We start from the raw sequence: 14978 nt of genomic DNA on the forward strand, positions 1-14978 counted from the left end.
AGAACCTCCTGAAAGAAATGCAGAGGAACAGAGTCACAAGGGGAGCCAAGATGGCTTTGTCTGGCAAACCACATCAAAAAACATCAAGGACACACCTTCAAAAAAAATTTGTGTTGGCAGCTAAATGTTGTCTTGGTTTACACTTTAACAGTTGTAAACATTTCAATCCACTCTCTCTCCGACAGACTGCAAGGCTATCTTATCCCACTTTTTTTTTCACCTTAAGTGTGATTTTTTTTACTTTATTTAGCCCAGGAGTCACACGTGTAATTTTCTATCATGAACACCATCTCATGGGAAGATTGTTCATTTTTAGTTCCTTATTTTATCTTACTAAGTTCTCATCCTTTGCCACTCCTTTCCTTCCCATTCCCATGTAGATTTAGTCAGTAAACGTGCACATCATAAAACTTGCAGCGTCCTGCGTGTTTTTAAATAAAGATTGTCAATCTCAAAGCTTCAGAACTGAACTCAAAACGGACCATCTTCCATTAATTAATTAATGACTGCTTGCAAGAGGTTTCACATCTGTTAAACCTTTCAAATTCATTAAAAGAACAAGGATGGAGCCACTATTGGGGATTGAGTTTTTTATAGGCATAAAACTCAGGCCTAAGTAAATAATTGACCCCATTATTGCAACACTGCCCTGGGATAACTTTACTTTTATTTTCTCTGCTTGTTTTTTCCACTGCCTTGTTAAAAAACACAAATGTTTATTTGAGAGCTACAGTTTTGTATTTCACCTTATGTCATCCATCCATTAACTGAGACTCTCCTCACCAGGGTCGCAGGTGTGTGTGTGTGGGGGGGGGGGGTATATACACACACGTATATATATATATATATATATATGTGTGTGTGTGTGTGTGTATATATATATATATATATATATGTGTGTGTATGTATATGTGTGTTTTAAAGAAAAGTGTGTACAGTATTTCCTGGTCTATAGCCATACCAGAAAGTGCCTCTCTGTAAACCAAATCCTAAATTGAGAGCGCTCCATTCAGTCCGTACTGCTGATTGAATTAAGTTTGCTTCCTTTCCGGAAAAGCACATGACAGTCCCGGGATATTTGCTTGCCTTCTGATGTGTTTGGATCATTTAACTGTATATTGTTTGAGGCATCATGAATACAACCCGTTGCTTTATTTTTATGTTCTTGGCGGTTGGGGTTCCTGAGCTTTGCCTTGCTGGACCTCTGCATGCCCAATGCAAAGTGGAATGGTAAGGTTTCTTCTCTCTGTTTTGTTTTTTACATAATTGAGTTTATGTTATTTTTCTAACAAAGTGCATGATGTAGCATACTGCCTTGTGTATCTTGTGGTTCACTGTGCAGCTGAGGTAAACCAAAGCACTGTTTGACATACTGTGAATTCACACAATATGTACAGTATTCCCATGTTTTGTTTTGCATGCTTTTGATATACCTGTATTTTAGTTGTGTGATATATTTCATAGTCCTGTATGAATTGCGAGGTGACACACTTGCTGAATTCCGAATATTCTTTTCAGTTTAGATATTTATTTGTCTCAAAATGGAGTGATTCCCAATTTACAGCAGCTAAATTATGAAAGGGAGAAGGTAGAAGACACAAAGTGGGTATTTTTATAAAGAGTATTGTAAATCAAAATTAGGTATTTTGATTTTTTTTCCATCTTATTTCAGTGCGGCCACCAGCGCTCGCAGGTGGGCGCGCAGCCAATCTTTTTATGATTAGACAATTATGGAGGCCAGGAGGTGAACCCACACTGCTACTTTTTTCTTTTTTTTTTCAAGCCCAATCACCCGCTCTCTCTTTCTCTCTCCCTCTCGTACATTTGCCCCAGCCAGACACACACACACACAAACATATGGCAAGCCATTTGAGCATTTATTCCAAATCCCTGATATCAGACATGAGTGTGTTACACTAGTTCAATCTCTTTCAGCACTCGTTCGACACTCAGCCACACTAGTGACACACTTTGTCGAACTAGTTGCACAGAAATCCTCACGAGCCACTCATTTTTGGCAACTAGTGCCACCTATGTCCAACTAGTGCTGACAAAATTCTAACTGGTGACACCTGGAAGCACACAAGCAGCGGGAACTTCCCAGCTAGTCAGCTTTCTTATGCCCTAGTGGCCCACTAGACCAAACTAGTGAGGTTCAAAGTCTTACTAGTTTACTAGTAAGGTTTAAAAAGTGTTAACATGTTAACTAGTGAAACATGGATTGTTCTAACATGTTAACTAGTGGCCTATGATTTCCTGCACTAGTTAACTATTGGGAGCTGAAATATCCACTAGTTAACTAGTGGAGGATAAAACATTGACTCGTGCACTAGTTGAAGACCGTTAAAGCCTTGATATCCAACTAGTGAGTCCAAAAATGTTACTTGCTCACCAGTGATGCCCCAAATATCCACTAGTTCCACTAGTGCGACATTTGGACTTCACTAGTTCGACTAGTGAAAACATGCTCCATATTTTCCAAGTCTCCCTGTTGCAACACACCTGATCCAAATGAACAGATTCGATGTCAGGCTTCCGCAGAGCTTGCTGATGATCTGATCATTTGAATCAGGTGTGTTGCAACAGGGAGACTTGGAAAACATGCAGGACAGTGGCTCTCCAGGACCTGAGTTTGACACCTATGACTTAGTTCAGTCCTATGCAGAACAGCAGTGGGGAGAGTGCATCACCTTGGTATATGCCACATTTGATGGACACTTGGGTAAGTGGCTTGCCATTGGCTTCAAGTGTGGTTTTCCACATCCTCTGTTCACCTTATACAACTCCAAGCATTCAGTGATCCATGTATGTGGCATCGAGTCATAGGCTTTCTTGTAATCAATCCAGGCTGTGCACAGGTTGGTACGTCGGGACCTGCAGTTTTGTGCGACTGTTCTATCAACCAGGAGCTGATGTTTGGCTCCTCTGGTATCTCTACCAATGCCCTTCTGTGCTTCGCTCATGTATTGATCCATGTGTCCACTTATCTTAGCCGCAATGATGCCTGACATGAGCTTCCATGTTGTGGAGAGACAGGTTATTGGCCGATAGTTGGATGGGACTGCACCCTTTGAGGGATCCTTCATGATCAGGATCGTTCGCCCTTCGGTTAGCCATATGCGACCTGAAGACATCTTTATCATACTATTCTGTTATACATATAGACAATGACACTTTTTTACTTTTTACTGCACTGCACAGGGACCATTAAATAAATCCAAGTGAAAATTTTTTTGTGACTCTTCGGTGAAGGGAACGGCCATTACGGTGAAGCAAACTCTGATTATTCAGCGTGACAATAAAAATTTCCTTAACTTGACCCAGATGCCCGAGGACATCTGGGGACTTATTTTTCATCATAGTGGTAGCGCCACTTACTGGCTAAAGGATATGTTTTATTCTTGGTGTTATTCTCCTCGCATGTTGACCAGATCGATCTCATATTTACTCGTAAAAGTGTTTTGGCCTTCATGATTTTGCAACAAGAAGTTTGTGAATTTTTACAAAACTGTTGCTATGGCAACTTGAGGTTCGACAATAAAACAATGCTGTGTTTGTGCGTCTAAACATGCACGAAAACAGGGGGGGGAAAAACCTGGCAAAATCATCAATATTTTATTTGTTTATTGTGCAACTTTTTAAAAAAATTGCTCACTAGAGGCCACTACAAATTTTTAACGATGCAGCCCCGGTTGTACATGTCACCTCGATTTACAAAAATTTTGTTGCATTTGTAACAGGCCTACAAAAACGTCTCTTGGAGCCATATGCCAAATCTAACAAAGTGCACAGTTTTTAATTTACTAATTTGGCGTTACCATGACAACAAAAGTTGCTATAACTTGACCCACATGATCAGATCATCGAAAGATTTCTCACATTTCACAATCGTACAGGTATGAAGACATCTACAAACTTGTTTTTCATCAGAATGGTAGCTCCACCTTCTGGCAAAGGCAAAATATGTTTTATTCTTTCATGTTTTACCCCCAGCAGATTAACAAAATTGATCTCATATTTTCTCTGAAGATTTTTTCGGCCTAAATTATGTTGTGACACAACTTTTGTAGAAAACCCACACAGGCATGGGGAGAATATGCAAACTAAACACCGAAAGGCCACAGCCTTTTTGAACCCTGGACCTCTGCACAGTGAGGTCGGCATGCTAACCAGTCACCCACCGTGCCACCTTGGGCAAATTATTCCAGGCAATATTATTTGTAACATTGAACATTATAGTCATACAAGTAGATGTTAAACCATTCTTACATGATTAAATACGCATACACCCTCTCAAATAAGGAGGGAGAATAAAACTTGGTTCACGACAATACAGTACCTGTACACACATCTCATTCTTTAAATTGACACTGGTTACACAAGAGTAGAATGTTTCTTGAGCTACTGATGAATGGGTGGAGGACTCACGGATGGATGGATGGATAGACCGATGGACAAAGTTGAATGTTCAGTCAGCCATTACTTCAGAGGCATAGTGGCAGTTTATCTAATCTCCGTGGTGGTAAACAGGATTACCCTTCAGAGATTAATAAAGTGTTTTAATTCAACCTTCATTTTAGAAGTGCACTGTTTCTGTCCGGCACATGGCAGTGAGACGATTCTCTCAATAACATTGGTTGTTTTTCCTTCATACAGGTATTTTGGGATACCATGTCAAACGGTTTATAAATCCCTGGTTTTACAAATAAGGAAGTGGGAAACCACGGCTGGCTGCAGGCAGGGTGGACAACGGTGCTTGTACAAGGTTGGATGTGCACTAAGATAAATTATTTTTGTAATACAAGGAAAATGTATTCGACATTGTTCACCAACACTAGAAAACAATATCTTAACGATCTTTAATCTGCATAGTTGGGTTAATTTGATAATCCAGATACTCAGAGTGTATTGAACACACATACTTTCTTTCTCCATTTTTCCTTTTTGATGATACTGTACTTATGTCATTACTTTAATAAACATTTCAATGTAATTCTGACTGTGTAAATTTTATGTGGTTGGCTCTTAATTATATACTGTATCTGCTTGTGCCTTCCAGTTACAATCTGCCTCAGTCCACTTTATAGCCGCCAAACACATCACTCCTGTGAAGAGATATACTGACGTCATTCATTTCCGCCTACTTCCCTATTATTTTCACACCGTCTGTCATGTTTCGGTAGGTTCCCACTCACCTTGAAACTATTTTACAACATCTGACACTATTACCTGCTGTCTTTGAATGAATTGAATTGAATTGATGTAAATGTCTTGCTTTTGCATCTGTCTTCTCATTCCCCCAGTGATTATTTTTTTGGTCATTATTGTGTAATTGTATGATCTGTCCCCAGGCAATGTCAATCTCTGAGACCTGGTATATCATTGAAGACCATGGCACAAACTACTGCAACCTATACAACCTCATAGAGGGTAAGAACAAAAAAAGCCCAATTTCCCCAAGCATCATCTTTGTGCAGAGTCCAACCAGGTTTTGAGCAACAACGGACGATCATGCCTAGTTGGCCTATTTCATGAACTTGATCCAGGGAAGAGCAGGGAGGTGGGCCAATTCCTTGTGAGAGTCAAAATCAGAAACATTGGAATCATTTGCTTCTTTTTCTGAGGAGATGCTTAAAGTCTTTGATCTGCTCTTCATTCATCAGTCTTCAGGCAAACAGCTCATGTCATCATGAGCTCTCATTCAGCTGCAGACTATATCATTGAGTTCAGGACTTCAGCCTCTGAAAGTGAATCGAATGAGGCTGAACAAAAAACAAGCTTTCGTTTGCGGACTTTCCAAGGACTTTAAGATCAAGTGTCTACTCGGGATGAGTCTCTCGAGCAGTTAATCTCATTCGTGATTTGGATTGACAATCGTCTGAGAGAATGTTGCAGAGTGCCAAACCTGCCCGCACTTTCTCCCCACGCACTGCTGTTCCTTGACATGTTCCAACCTGTCAGAAGCTTCAAAATGCCTACTGCTGGGAAGAACCCATGCAACTGTCTCCTCCCTCGATAACTCAGTCTTCCTTCAAGTGATGGTAGATTTAGGGGCAGACGACAATTTTATTGATAGGAACTTTGTTACTCATGATAAATGCGACATTTCCGACTGCTTCTCTCTCTCTCTCTCCCTCACATATACAGTACCTAACTGCTTATCTCTCTCTCTCTCTAGTTCTCTCTCTCTCATCATTTTTGGGAAAACAACAGGAGCACATCAGGTTTTTAGTCATCCCTTCTCCTTCTTCCTCTACCTGAGTTAAAAATTCATAACCCGGACAGACTGGGCGTCCCCGTCCATAGTTAGTTGGAGCACTTTGTTCATGCTCATGGTTAGCGTTGTGCATTGCCAACATGCCATCCTGTTCTTCCCGTTTCTCCTCACAATCTTTCTTCTGTTCATCCCACAGATGATGACTTGGTGAGGTGTTTAGTAAGTCTCAGGCGTGTTACCTTCCTCCTCCACCCATTTTATGGCTGTGCCATTGACTTACTCCCCGGCCCCGCCTTCCAGTAGACTTTACAACATGGCACGCCTCGAGAGAGAGGCCATGGAGAAGTATATCAGTGACTCTTTGGCTGACGGCATTATCCGTCCCTCTTCTGCTCCTACTTGGGTCTAGATTTTTTTCCTTTATGGGCAAAAAAGACAAGACACAATGACCATGCATTGATTTTAGAGGACTAGATGACATCACCATGTCATCTATTCCGAAAGCTCTATGGTGAGGAGCTTTCGGGTTTTATCATCCGTGGTCTGAATCTCTTCCTTTGGCCACCTTGTGATTCCTGCAGGGTATCTGATCACTGGCAGGGCATAGCTGTTTATTGCCCGGGTCTTATTCTTGCCATTGACCTGGCTTCTTAGGACTTAGCCTCACTCGCTGGAGGTATTTGGCCGTAGCCGCTTTCCATGTTGCCAGTTCGAGGTTGCCATATATAGGTCGCCCGGCCAAACAAGGTCTGCGTCAGGTGCTGGGGAACCAGAGCACCTTGATGAAAAATGGGCTACTGGAACAAAGCGGAGATGGGCGAGATGCGATAACATGGCTTTATTGGAATGCTACTACTCAAGCAACCCTAGTCAGAGGGGTTACATGCACAGAATGTGGACTAAATGGTTACTTCGAAACCCACAGTCACGGTTGACCACGAAAGAACTAGTAACTCAGTGTTCCAACATCCACAAACGGCAACTGCTGTCACAACTTGAGATTGATGAGGTACAACGCAGGTTCCATGGTGAAGGGCCCCAAGCTGCCAGATCAGAGGAGGAGGTCATACCAGAGATTGGGAGGCAAGCCCCAATGAATGCAGATGATGAGCGAGGCAGCAACTGACCTGAAAGCTAAGATCATGGCGAGAATGAAAGCTGGGCAACCTAGAAACCGATTACAACGGCTATGTGAAGTACCACCTGAAAGTATCATGGAAAGTGTGAATGCAGCACTGAGGGCGATCCCTACCGTAACGATCACGGAAACCAATGAGCTGATATACGCTTCAGCATCAGTGATCCTAGAGATGCTTGGCTATAAGAGCAACCATGTAAGCCATGAGATACGTTACCCACCATGGAAAAGACGGTTCGAGGCTAAGATCAAGGTGGCTCGGAAAGATGTGAGTCAATTGACGGAGGCCCAGAGAGGTGTGATGAAAAGGCCGATACCCGAGAGGTACATCCAGATGACCATACCTGAAGCACTCGAAACTGCCAAACAAAGGCTCCAAGCCTTGTCCAGCCGCCTAAAGCGGTACACGAAAGAGAATGAGGCCAGACGAATAAACAGGCTGTTTGCAACACAACCTGCGAAAGTGTACGCTCAGTGGCAGGGTCCTAACAACAGAGCTGACCCACCAAGACTGGAAACTGAAAGGTACTGGAAAGGAATATGGGAGAAAGAGGTTGCACATAACAGCAGTGCACAATGGCTGGTGACCCTGAGAGAGGAGCACAGCAACCTCCCTGAACAGAACCCAGTTACCATAACAGTGGCAGACATACAGGAAAGAGTCTCAGATATGAAGAACTGGACAGCACCAGTTCCGGACATGGTCCACACCTACTGGCTAAAGAAACTCACAGCACTCCATGAGCGCCTAGCAGCACAAATGAACCAGCTGCTGAGGGATGGGACTCACCCAGGATGGCTAACCGAAGGGCGAACGATCCTGATCATGAAGGATCCCTCAAAGGGTGCAGTCCCATCCAACTATCGGCCAATAACCTGTCTCTCCACAACATGGAAGCTCATGTCAGGCATCATTGCGGCTAAGATAAGTGGACACATGGATCAATACATGAGCGAAGCACAGAAGGGCATTGGTAGAGATACCAGAGGAGCCAAACATCAGCTCCTGGTTGACAGAACAGTCGCACAAGACTGCAGGTCCCGACGTACCAACCTGTGCACAGCCTGGATTGATTACAAGAAAGCCTATGACTCGATGCCACATACATGGATCACTGAATGCTTGGAGTTGTATAAGGTGAACAGGACCCAAGAGCCTTCGTTGCGAACTCGATGAGGATGTGGAAAACCACACTTGAAGCCAATGGCAAGCCACTTACCCAAGTGTCCATCAAATGTGGCATATACCAAGGTGATGCACTCTCCCCACTGCTGTTCTGCATAGGACTGAACCCCCTAAGCCAAGTAATCACCAAGACAGGCTATGGATACCCCCTCAGAAATGGAGCTACAATCAGTCACCTCCTGTACTTGGATGACATAAAGCTGTATGCTAAGAGCGAAAGGGACATAGACTCCCTGATCCACACAACCAGGATCTACAGCAGCGACATCGGGATGTCATTCGGGCTTGAGAAATGTAGTCGGCACTGAAGGGGTCCCACTCCCTGAAGGAACAATACATTGAGGACAGCTACAAGTACCTCGGTATACCACAAGCCAATGGCAACCTCGAACTGGCAACAAGGAAAGCGGCTGCGGCCAAATACCTCCAGCGAGTGAGGCAAGTCCTAAGAAGCCAGCTCAATGGCAAGAATAAGACCCGGGCAATAAACAGCTATGCCCTGCCAGTGATCAGATACCCTGCAGGAATAATAAGGTGGCCAAAGGAAGAGATTCAGACCACGGACGTTAAGACCCGAAAGCTCCTAACCATGTACGGAGGGTTCCATCCCAAATCCAGCACCCTGAGACTGTACGCAAGCCGAAAGGAAGGAGGCCGGGGACTAGTGAGTGTGAGAGCCACTGTCCAGGATGAAACATCCAAGCTCCATGAATACATCAAGGAGAAGGCTCCAACGGATGACGTACTCAGAGAATGCCTCAGACAATGGGGAACAGAAGATGAGGCGCTGGAAGAGGGACCATCATGGGAGGACAAGCCCCGACACGGGATGTACCATCGGACCATAACTGAAGTGACTGATCTCAAGAAGTCCTCTCAGTGGCTAGAGAGGGCTGGCCTGAAAGACAGCACAGAGGCACTCATCCTGGCTGCTCGAGCAGGCCCTGAGCACCAGAGCCATTGAGGCCCAGATATACCACACCAGACAAGACCCAAGGTGTAGGTTGTGCAAAGAGGCACCTGAGACGATCCAACACATAACTGCAGAGTGGAAGATGCTGGCAGGGAAAGCCTCCATGGAACGCCATAACCAGGTGGCTGACATAGTGTACCGAAACATCTGTGCGGAGTATGGACTGGAAACCCCAAGGACAAAATGGGAAACACCTCCGAAGGTCCTGTGGGACTTCCAGATCCAGACTGACAAGATGGTAATGGCGAACCAACCAGATATCGTGATCATAGATAAAGGGCAGAGGAAAGCCGTTGTAGTGGATGTACCGGTCCCAAGTGATGGAAACATCAGAAAGAAGGAACACGAGAAACTCGAGAAATTCCAAGGGCTCAGAGAGGAGCTGGAGAGAGCTTGGAAGGTAAAGGTGAGAGTCGTGCCTGTGGTGGTCGGAACACTTGGGGCAGTGACCCCCAAACTAGATGAGTGGTTGCAACAGATCCCGGGAACAACATCGGACATCTCAGTCCAGAAAAGTGCAGTGCTGGGAACAGCAAGGATACTACGCAGAACCCTCAAACTTCCTGGCCTCTGGTAGAGGACCCGAGCTGAATGGAGGATAGACACCACCCGAGGGGTGAGACGAGAAATTTTTATATATATATACAGTATATATATATATGTCGCCGAGTCTCTGGAAGGACTAGACTGGACACAAAATAATTTTTATGTGGGCTTTATTCCCGACTGAACAATGAGAAATTGTACAGCTTTAAGATGAAAGTCTCAGATGTAAACTGAATTTTAAAAGAGTTCGAAAAGGGATCTAAGCGATCAAAGAAAATCATCTAACAGATTAAAGACAATTACGCCACAATAGACAACAGCAGTGGCTTGCTTAATAGGGAAACAGAAATAAAAATACATTATTTCCAAGCCACAATACTTCTTAGTGCAGAACAAATAATCATTACAACCCAATGTTTTGAGATATAGCCACACTTACTCGATATGTTCCGGTGTGTTGGGTGTGTACAAAGCATGTGGACAAACACAAATGATCTCCCCTCTAAAGAACAGATAACACAGTTCATATAGTTTCACAGTCAAAAAAAACATATTTACATCTTGTAACATTGCGAACACTTACGCTGTACAGCTGTTCACACGACTCACTAGTGGTAGATTTCAAACTCCAAACCACGATATTGTGCTCTACAAATACCATTCAACTAACAAGGAAGCCTTCACTACAATATATATATAACACACACACACACACACATATATATCTAAAATTCCTCAACCCCTCGGGTGGTGTCCGTCCCACATTCAGCTCGGGTCCTCTACCAGAGGCCAAGAAGCTTGAGGGTTCTGTGCAGTATCCTTGCTGTTTCCAACACTGCACTTTTCTGGACTGAGATGTCCGATGTTGTTCGATCTGTTGCAACTATTCATCCAGTGGGGGGGGGTCATTGCCCTGGGTGCTCCGACCACCACAGGCACGACTCTCACCTTTACCTTCCAGGCTCTCTCCAGCTCTCTCCATCTCCTCTCTGAGCCCATGGTATTTCTCTAGTTTCTCGTGTTCCTTCTTTCTGATGTTTCCATCGCTTGGGATCGCTATTTCCACTACAACGGCTTTCCTCTGCCCTTTATCTACGATCACGATATCTAGTTGGTTTGCCATGACCATCTTATCAGTCAATATCTGGAAGTCCCACAGGATCTTTGCTCGGTCATTCTCCGCCATCTTTGGAGGTGTTTCCCATTTTGACTTTGTGGTTTCCAGTCCATACTCTGCACACATGTTTCGGTAGACTATGCCAGCCACCTGGTTCTGGTGTTACATGTAAGCTTTCCCTACCAGCATCTTACACCCTGGAGTCACAGTATGTGTTGGATCATCTCTGATGCCTCTTTGCACAACCTACACCTTGGGTCTTGTCTGGTGTGGTATATCTGGCCCTCGATAGCTCTGGTGCTCAGGGCCTGCTCCTGAGCAGCCAGGATCTGTGTCTCTGTCCGATCCTTGAGGCCAGCCCTCTCTAGCCACTGATTGGATTTCTTGAGATCAGCCACTTCAGTCATGGTCCGATGGTAATCCCGTGTAGGGGCTTGTCCTCCCATGATGGGCGCTCTTCTAGCACCTCATCCTCTGTTCCCCATCGTCTAAGACATTCTCTGAGTATGACATCCGCTGGAGCCTTCTCCTTGATGTATCCAGGGAGCTTGGATGTTTCATCCTGGACAGTGGCTCTCACGCTCACTTGTCCCCGGCCTCCTTCCATATGGCTGGCGTGCAGTCTCAGGGTGCTGGATTTGCATGGTAAGGAGCTTTTGGGTCGATGGTAACGTGCAATCTTTATGGGTGGAGAATTCCATCGCGGTACGACGGAGTTCATTCCTAATATCACCGTATTCTTGTGGTTTTTGGATGAGCTCGACTGGTAAATCCTGGTGGATATAAAATGATTTTCCTTTCCAAGTCAGCCTCTTCTTGCTGCCAGCTCTCAAGACGTTATAAGATCAGATAAGATAAAAAAAACTTTCTTTGTCTCACACTGGAGAAAATCGCAATTTACAGCATCATAATTTTGAAAGGAAGAAAGTAGAAAAACAAAAATACTTGCATGCACAACAATAAATTAAAAAATGAACTGTACTCAGTACAGAATGAAATATAAGATATAAAACATAAAACATAAGCATATATGCATCTGCAAAGGTGGCTGTTCGATTTAATATGGGTGAGTGGCTGAGTTGTGCAAGCTCTATTGGTTTTCAGGTTTTCAGGTGCGTCTATTCAATAGCCTGACAGCAGTCGGCAGGAACGAGTGGCGGTACCTCTCCCTCTTGCAGCGCGGGTGTATCAGTCTCTATATAAGGGAGATGCCCAGTGGTGTCAGGGTGGCCAGGAGGGGTGGGAGGTTTTGTCCATCATAGCTGTTAGCTTAGCTAGCATCCTCCTCTTGCCCACCACCTCCAGAGTGTCCAGGGAGCAGAACAGAGCTGGCCCCCCTGATCATTCTATCAGTCTTTCTCTGTCCCGGGCTGAGATGCTGCCTGACCAGCAGACTATGCCATAATGAATGGCTGAAGCCACCACAGAGTCATAGAAGGTCTTAACGAGTGATCCCTGAACAACAAAATACTTCAGTTTCCTGATCAGAGCATCCGTGTTGGTAGACCAGTCTACTTCATTAATGAGAAAAACACCCAGGTAATTGTAGGAGGTGACCCTCTGTATGTACATACCCTGGATGTTCGTCGGTGCAGGTGAGGACTGTTTCCTGCAGAAATCCACAACCAACTCCTTAATTTTCCTGGTGTTGATCTGGAGGTGATTCTGCAGGCACTGATCCACGAAGTCCTCCATCAGTCCTCTGTTCTCCCAATCATCTCCGTCCGTAATGAGGCCGATAATCGCGGAGTCATCAGAGAACATCTGAAGGTGGCAGGTTATAGTGATGTAGTTGAAGTCCGAGGTGTAGAGCCTGAACAGGAATGGAGACAGGACAGTCCACTGCGGTGCTCCGGTGCTGCAGAGAAGCCTGTCCAACACACAGCTCTGTGCCCTTACATACTGTGGCTAATTTGTGAGGTAATCTGTAATCCATAATATGAGGTGGTGGTCCACTCCGGCATGCTGTAGTTTGTCCCCCAGCAGGTTGGGCTGGATGGTGTTGAAACCACTGGAGAAATCAAAGAACATGATCCTCACAGTGCGCTCAGCCTTCTCCAGGTGTGACAGCACCTAGTGGAGCAGGTAGGCGAGGACGAATCTCTCCAGCGTCTTCATTAGGTCAGACATCAGCCCCACCGGTCTGTAGCTGTTGAGCTCCTTCGGGTCTTGGGCACTGGGACCAGGCACGAGGTTTTCCACAACTGTGGAACTCTGCCCAGCTTCAGGCTCAGGTTGAATATGTGCTGGACAATGTCACACAGGTGGTCGGAGCAGGTCCTGAGGAGCCAGGTCCCGATGTGGTCCGGACCTGATGCCTTCCTCACCTTGAACTTCCTCAGTTGGTTCCTCACCTGCGCTGTAGTGACAGACAGGCAGGAGTCAGGAGGAGGAGACAGACTGGGGGTTGGAGGTGGGGAGTTTCCTAAGAGGGCAGTTGTTTGTTTGGTGTTGGAAGCTCGTCATGAGAGTCGGTGGGGAGGGGAGGTCCACAGTGAGGGGCGGTCGTGAGGGCTGCTGCAGGGGGTGCAGGCTGGGGGGAGGGACAGACATCTGGTCAAACCGGTTCAAAAACCGGTTTAGCTCGTCTGCCCAGTCCTTGTCCCTCATAGTCTTTGTCTTTGGGCTTTTGTGGCCTGCAGTGGTTTTCAGGCCTCTCCAGACATGAATGACATACTGTCCACACAGGGAGGCCGGAGCTGGAATTGAACCCGGTACCGATGCACTGTGACGTCGACGCGCTAACCACTGGATCACCGAGCTGCCTTAGTTTGTCTTGTCTGGAAAATGTTGAATGCCAGATTGTTGCACCCAGGCCGGTGGCTCTTCATCACAGAAAATTTGTTTCTATGGCATGAGGTATTTGTGTTGCTTCCTCTCCTTTTTTTCCTGCTGAGTTATTTTCCTGGCTGTCCACGCTGGCTTTTACCGTACTGATATATTGCATCAGGCAGTGGTTTGAACCAGTATTAACATGTACTTAAATTCAGGGAACCTTCCAAATCTCTTTTGGGTCTTCTAAAGTAACAAGAAAGATCGAGCATGGCATCTGTAGCGTGTCACGTGAGCAAACTTTCTGCATCCTGTTTTTCGACCGATATGACATCCTGTGTACTCAATATACCTTCATGATCCAGCAAAATAGCCTCCCCATCAATAACCATTTTGGATGTCATTTTTTTCACCAGGAAGCAGTCTGACTGAGGCCAGAGGTTACAAGGAGATCACCAGCGACTTTCTATGCACCCAACGCTCTTCCGCCAACTGTACAGTCTTTTGACTTCTGATTACAAAAATAACAGGGCTACACTATTGTATTGTTAAATGCAAACTGCACAGAAAGTATCAAACCGGTACTTTCAGAATTGCTCAGGAATATATATACAGTATATATAAACATTGTCGGAAGGCGCGCCATTTCATGGTACGAGTGATGGTGCAATTGATAAAGTTAGATATGAAATTGGCCTAAAAACTAGACCCAAATTCAGCCTAAGAATGCATTACAGTAAATATTCCCATCCCCGGAATCCTATGAAAAGGAATATCCTTCACCCGTAATAAAGACTTATGCATTAACATTTTGACTACGATATTACGTGTTACCGGAACTTACGTAAGCGGAAATTCCACTAGCCGTAACCCGGATGGAGGCGTAATGCCGCGGGAGCTTAAATACATGCAACACCCACCCTATGCGACGGAAAAGACACCACGCTGAGACACATTTTCACTTCGCGTTTTTCGATCATCAGATTCGAAACGACAACGTTTAAGTGAGTTTTTATTGGCGTCCGTTTT

General features: G+C 45.0%; 1 protein-coding gene across 1 annotated transcript; it reads left to right on the top strand.

Annotated features, from left to right (window-relative positions):
* Positions 1-1132: 1132 nt before the first annotated feature.
* On the top strand, positions 1133-14457 carry LOC147197852 (uncharacterized). The gene is made up of 5 exons (XM_086124500.1): positions 1133-1230; positions 4657-4765; positions 5060-5179; positions 5352-5430; positions 14366-14457. The coding sequence occupies exons 1-5, from the start codon at positions 1133-1135 to the stop codon at positions 14455-14457; spliced, it is 498 nt and encodes a 165-aa protein (XP_085980626.1).
* Positions 14458-14978: the final 521 nt, after the last annotated feature.

Source organism: Hippocampus guttulatus, chromosome 11 (genome assembly GCF_054856545.1).
Source record: "Hippocampus guttulatus isolate MCC_2025c chromosome 11, RoL_Hgut_1.0, whole genome shotgun sequence".
In the NCBI taxonomy this organism is placed as follows: domain Eukaryota; kingdom Metazoa; phylum Chordata; class Actinopteri; order Syngnathiformes; family Syngnathidae; genus Hippocampus; species Hippocampus guttulatus.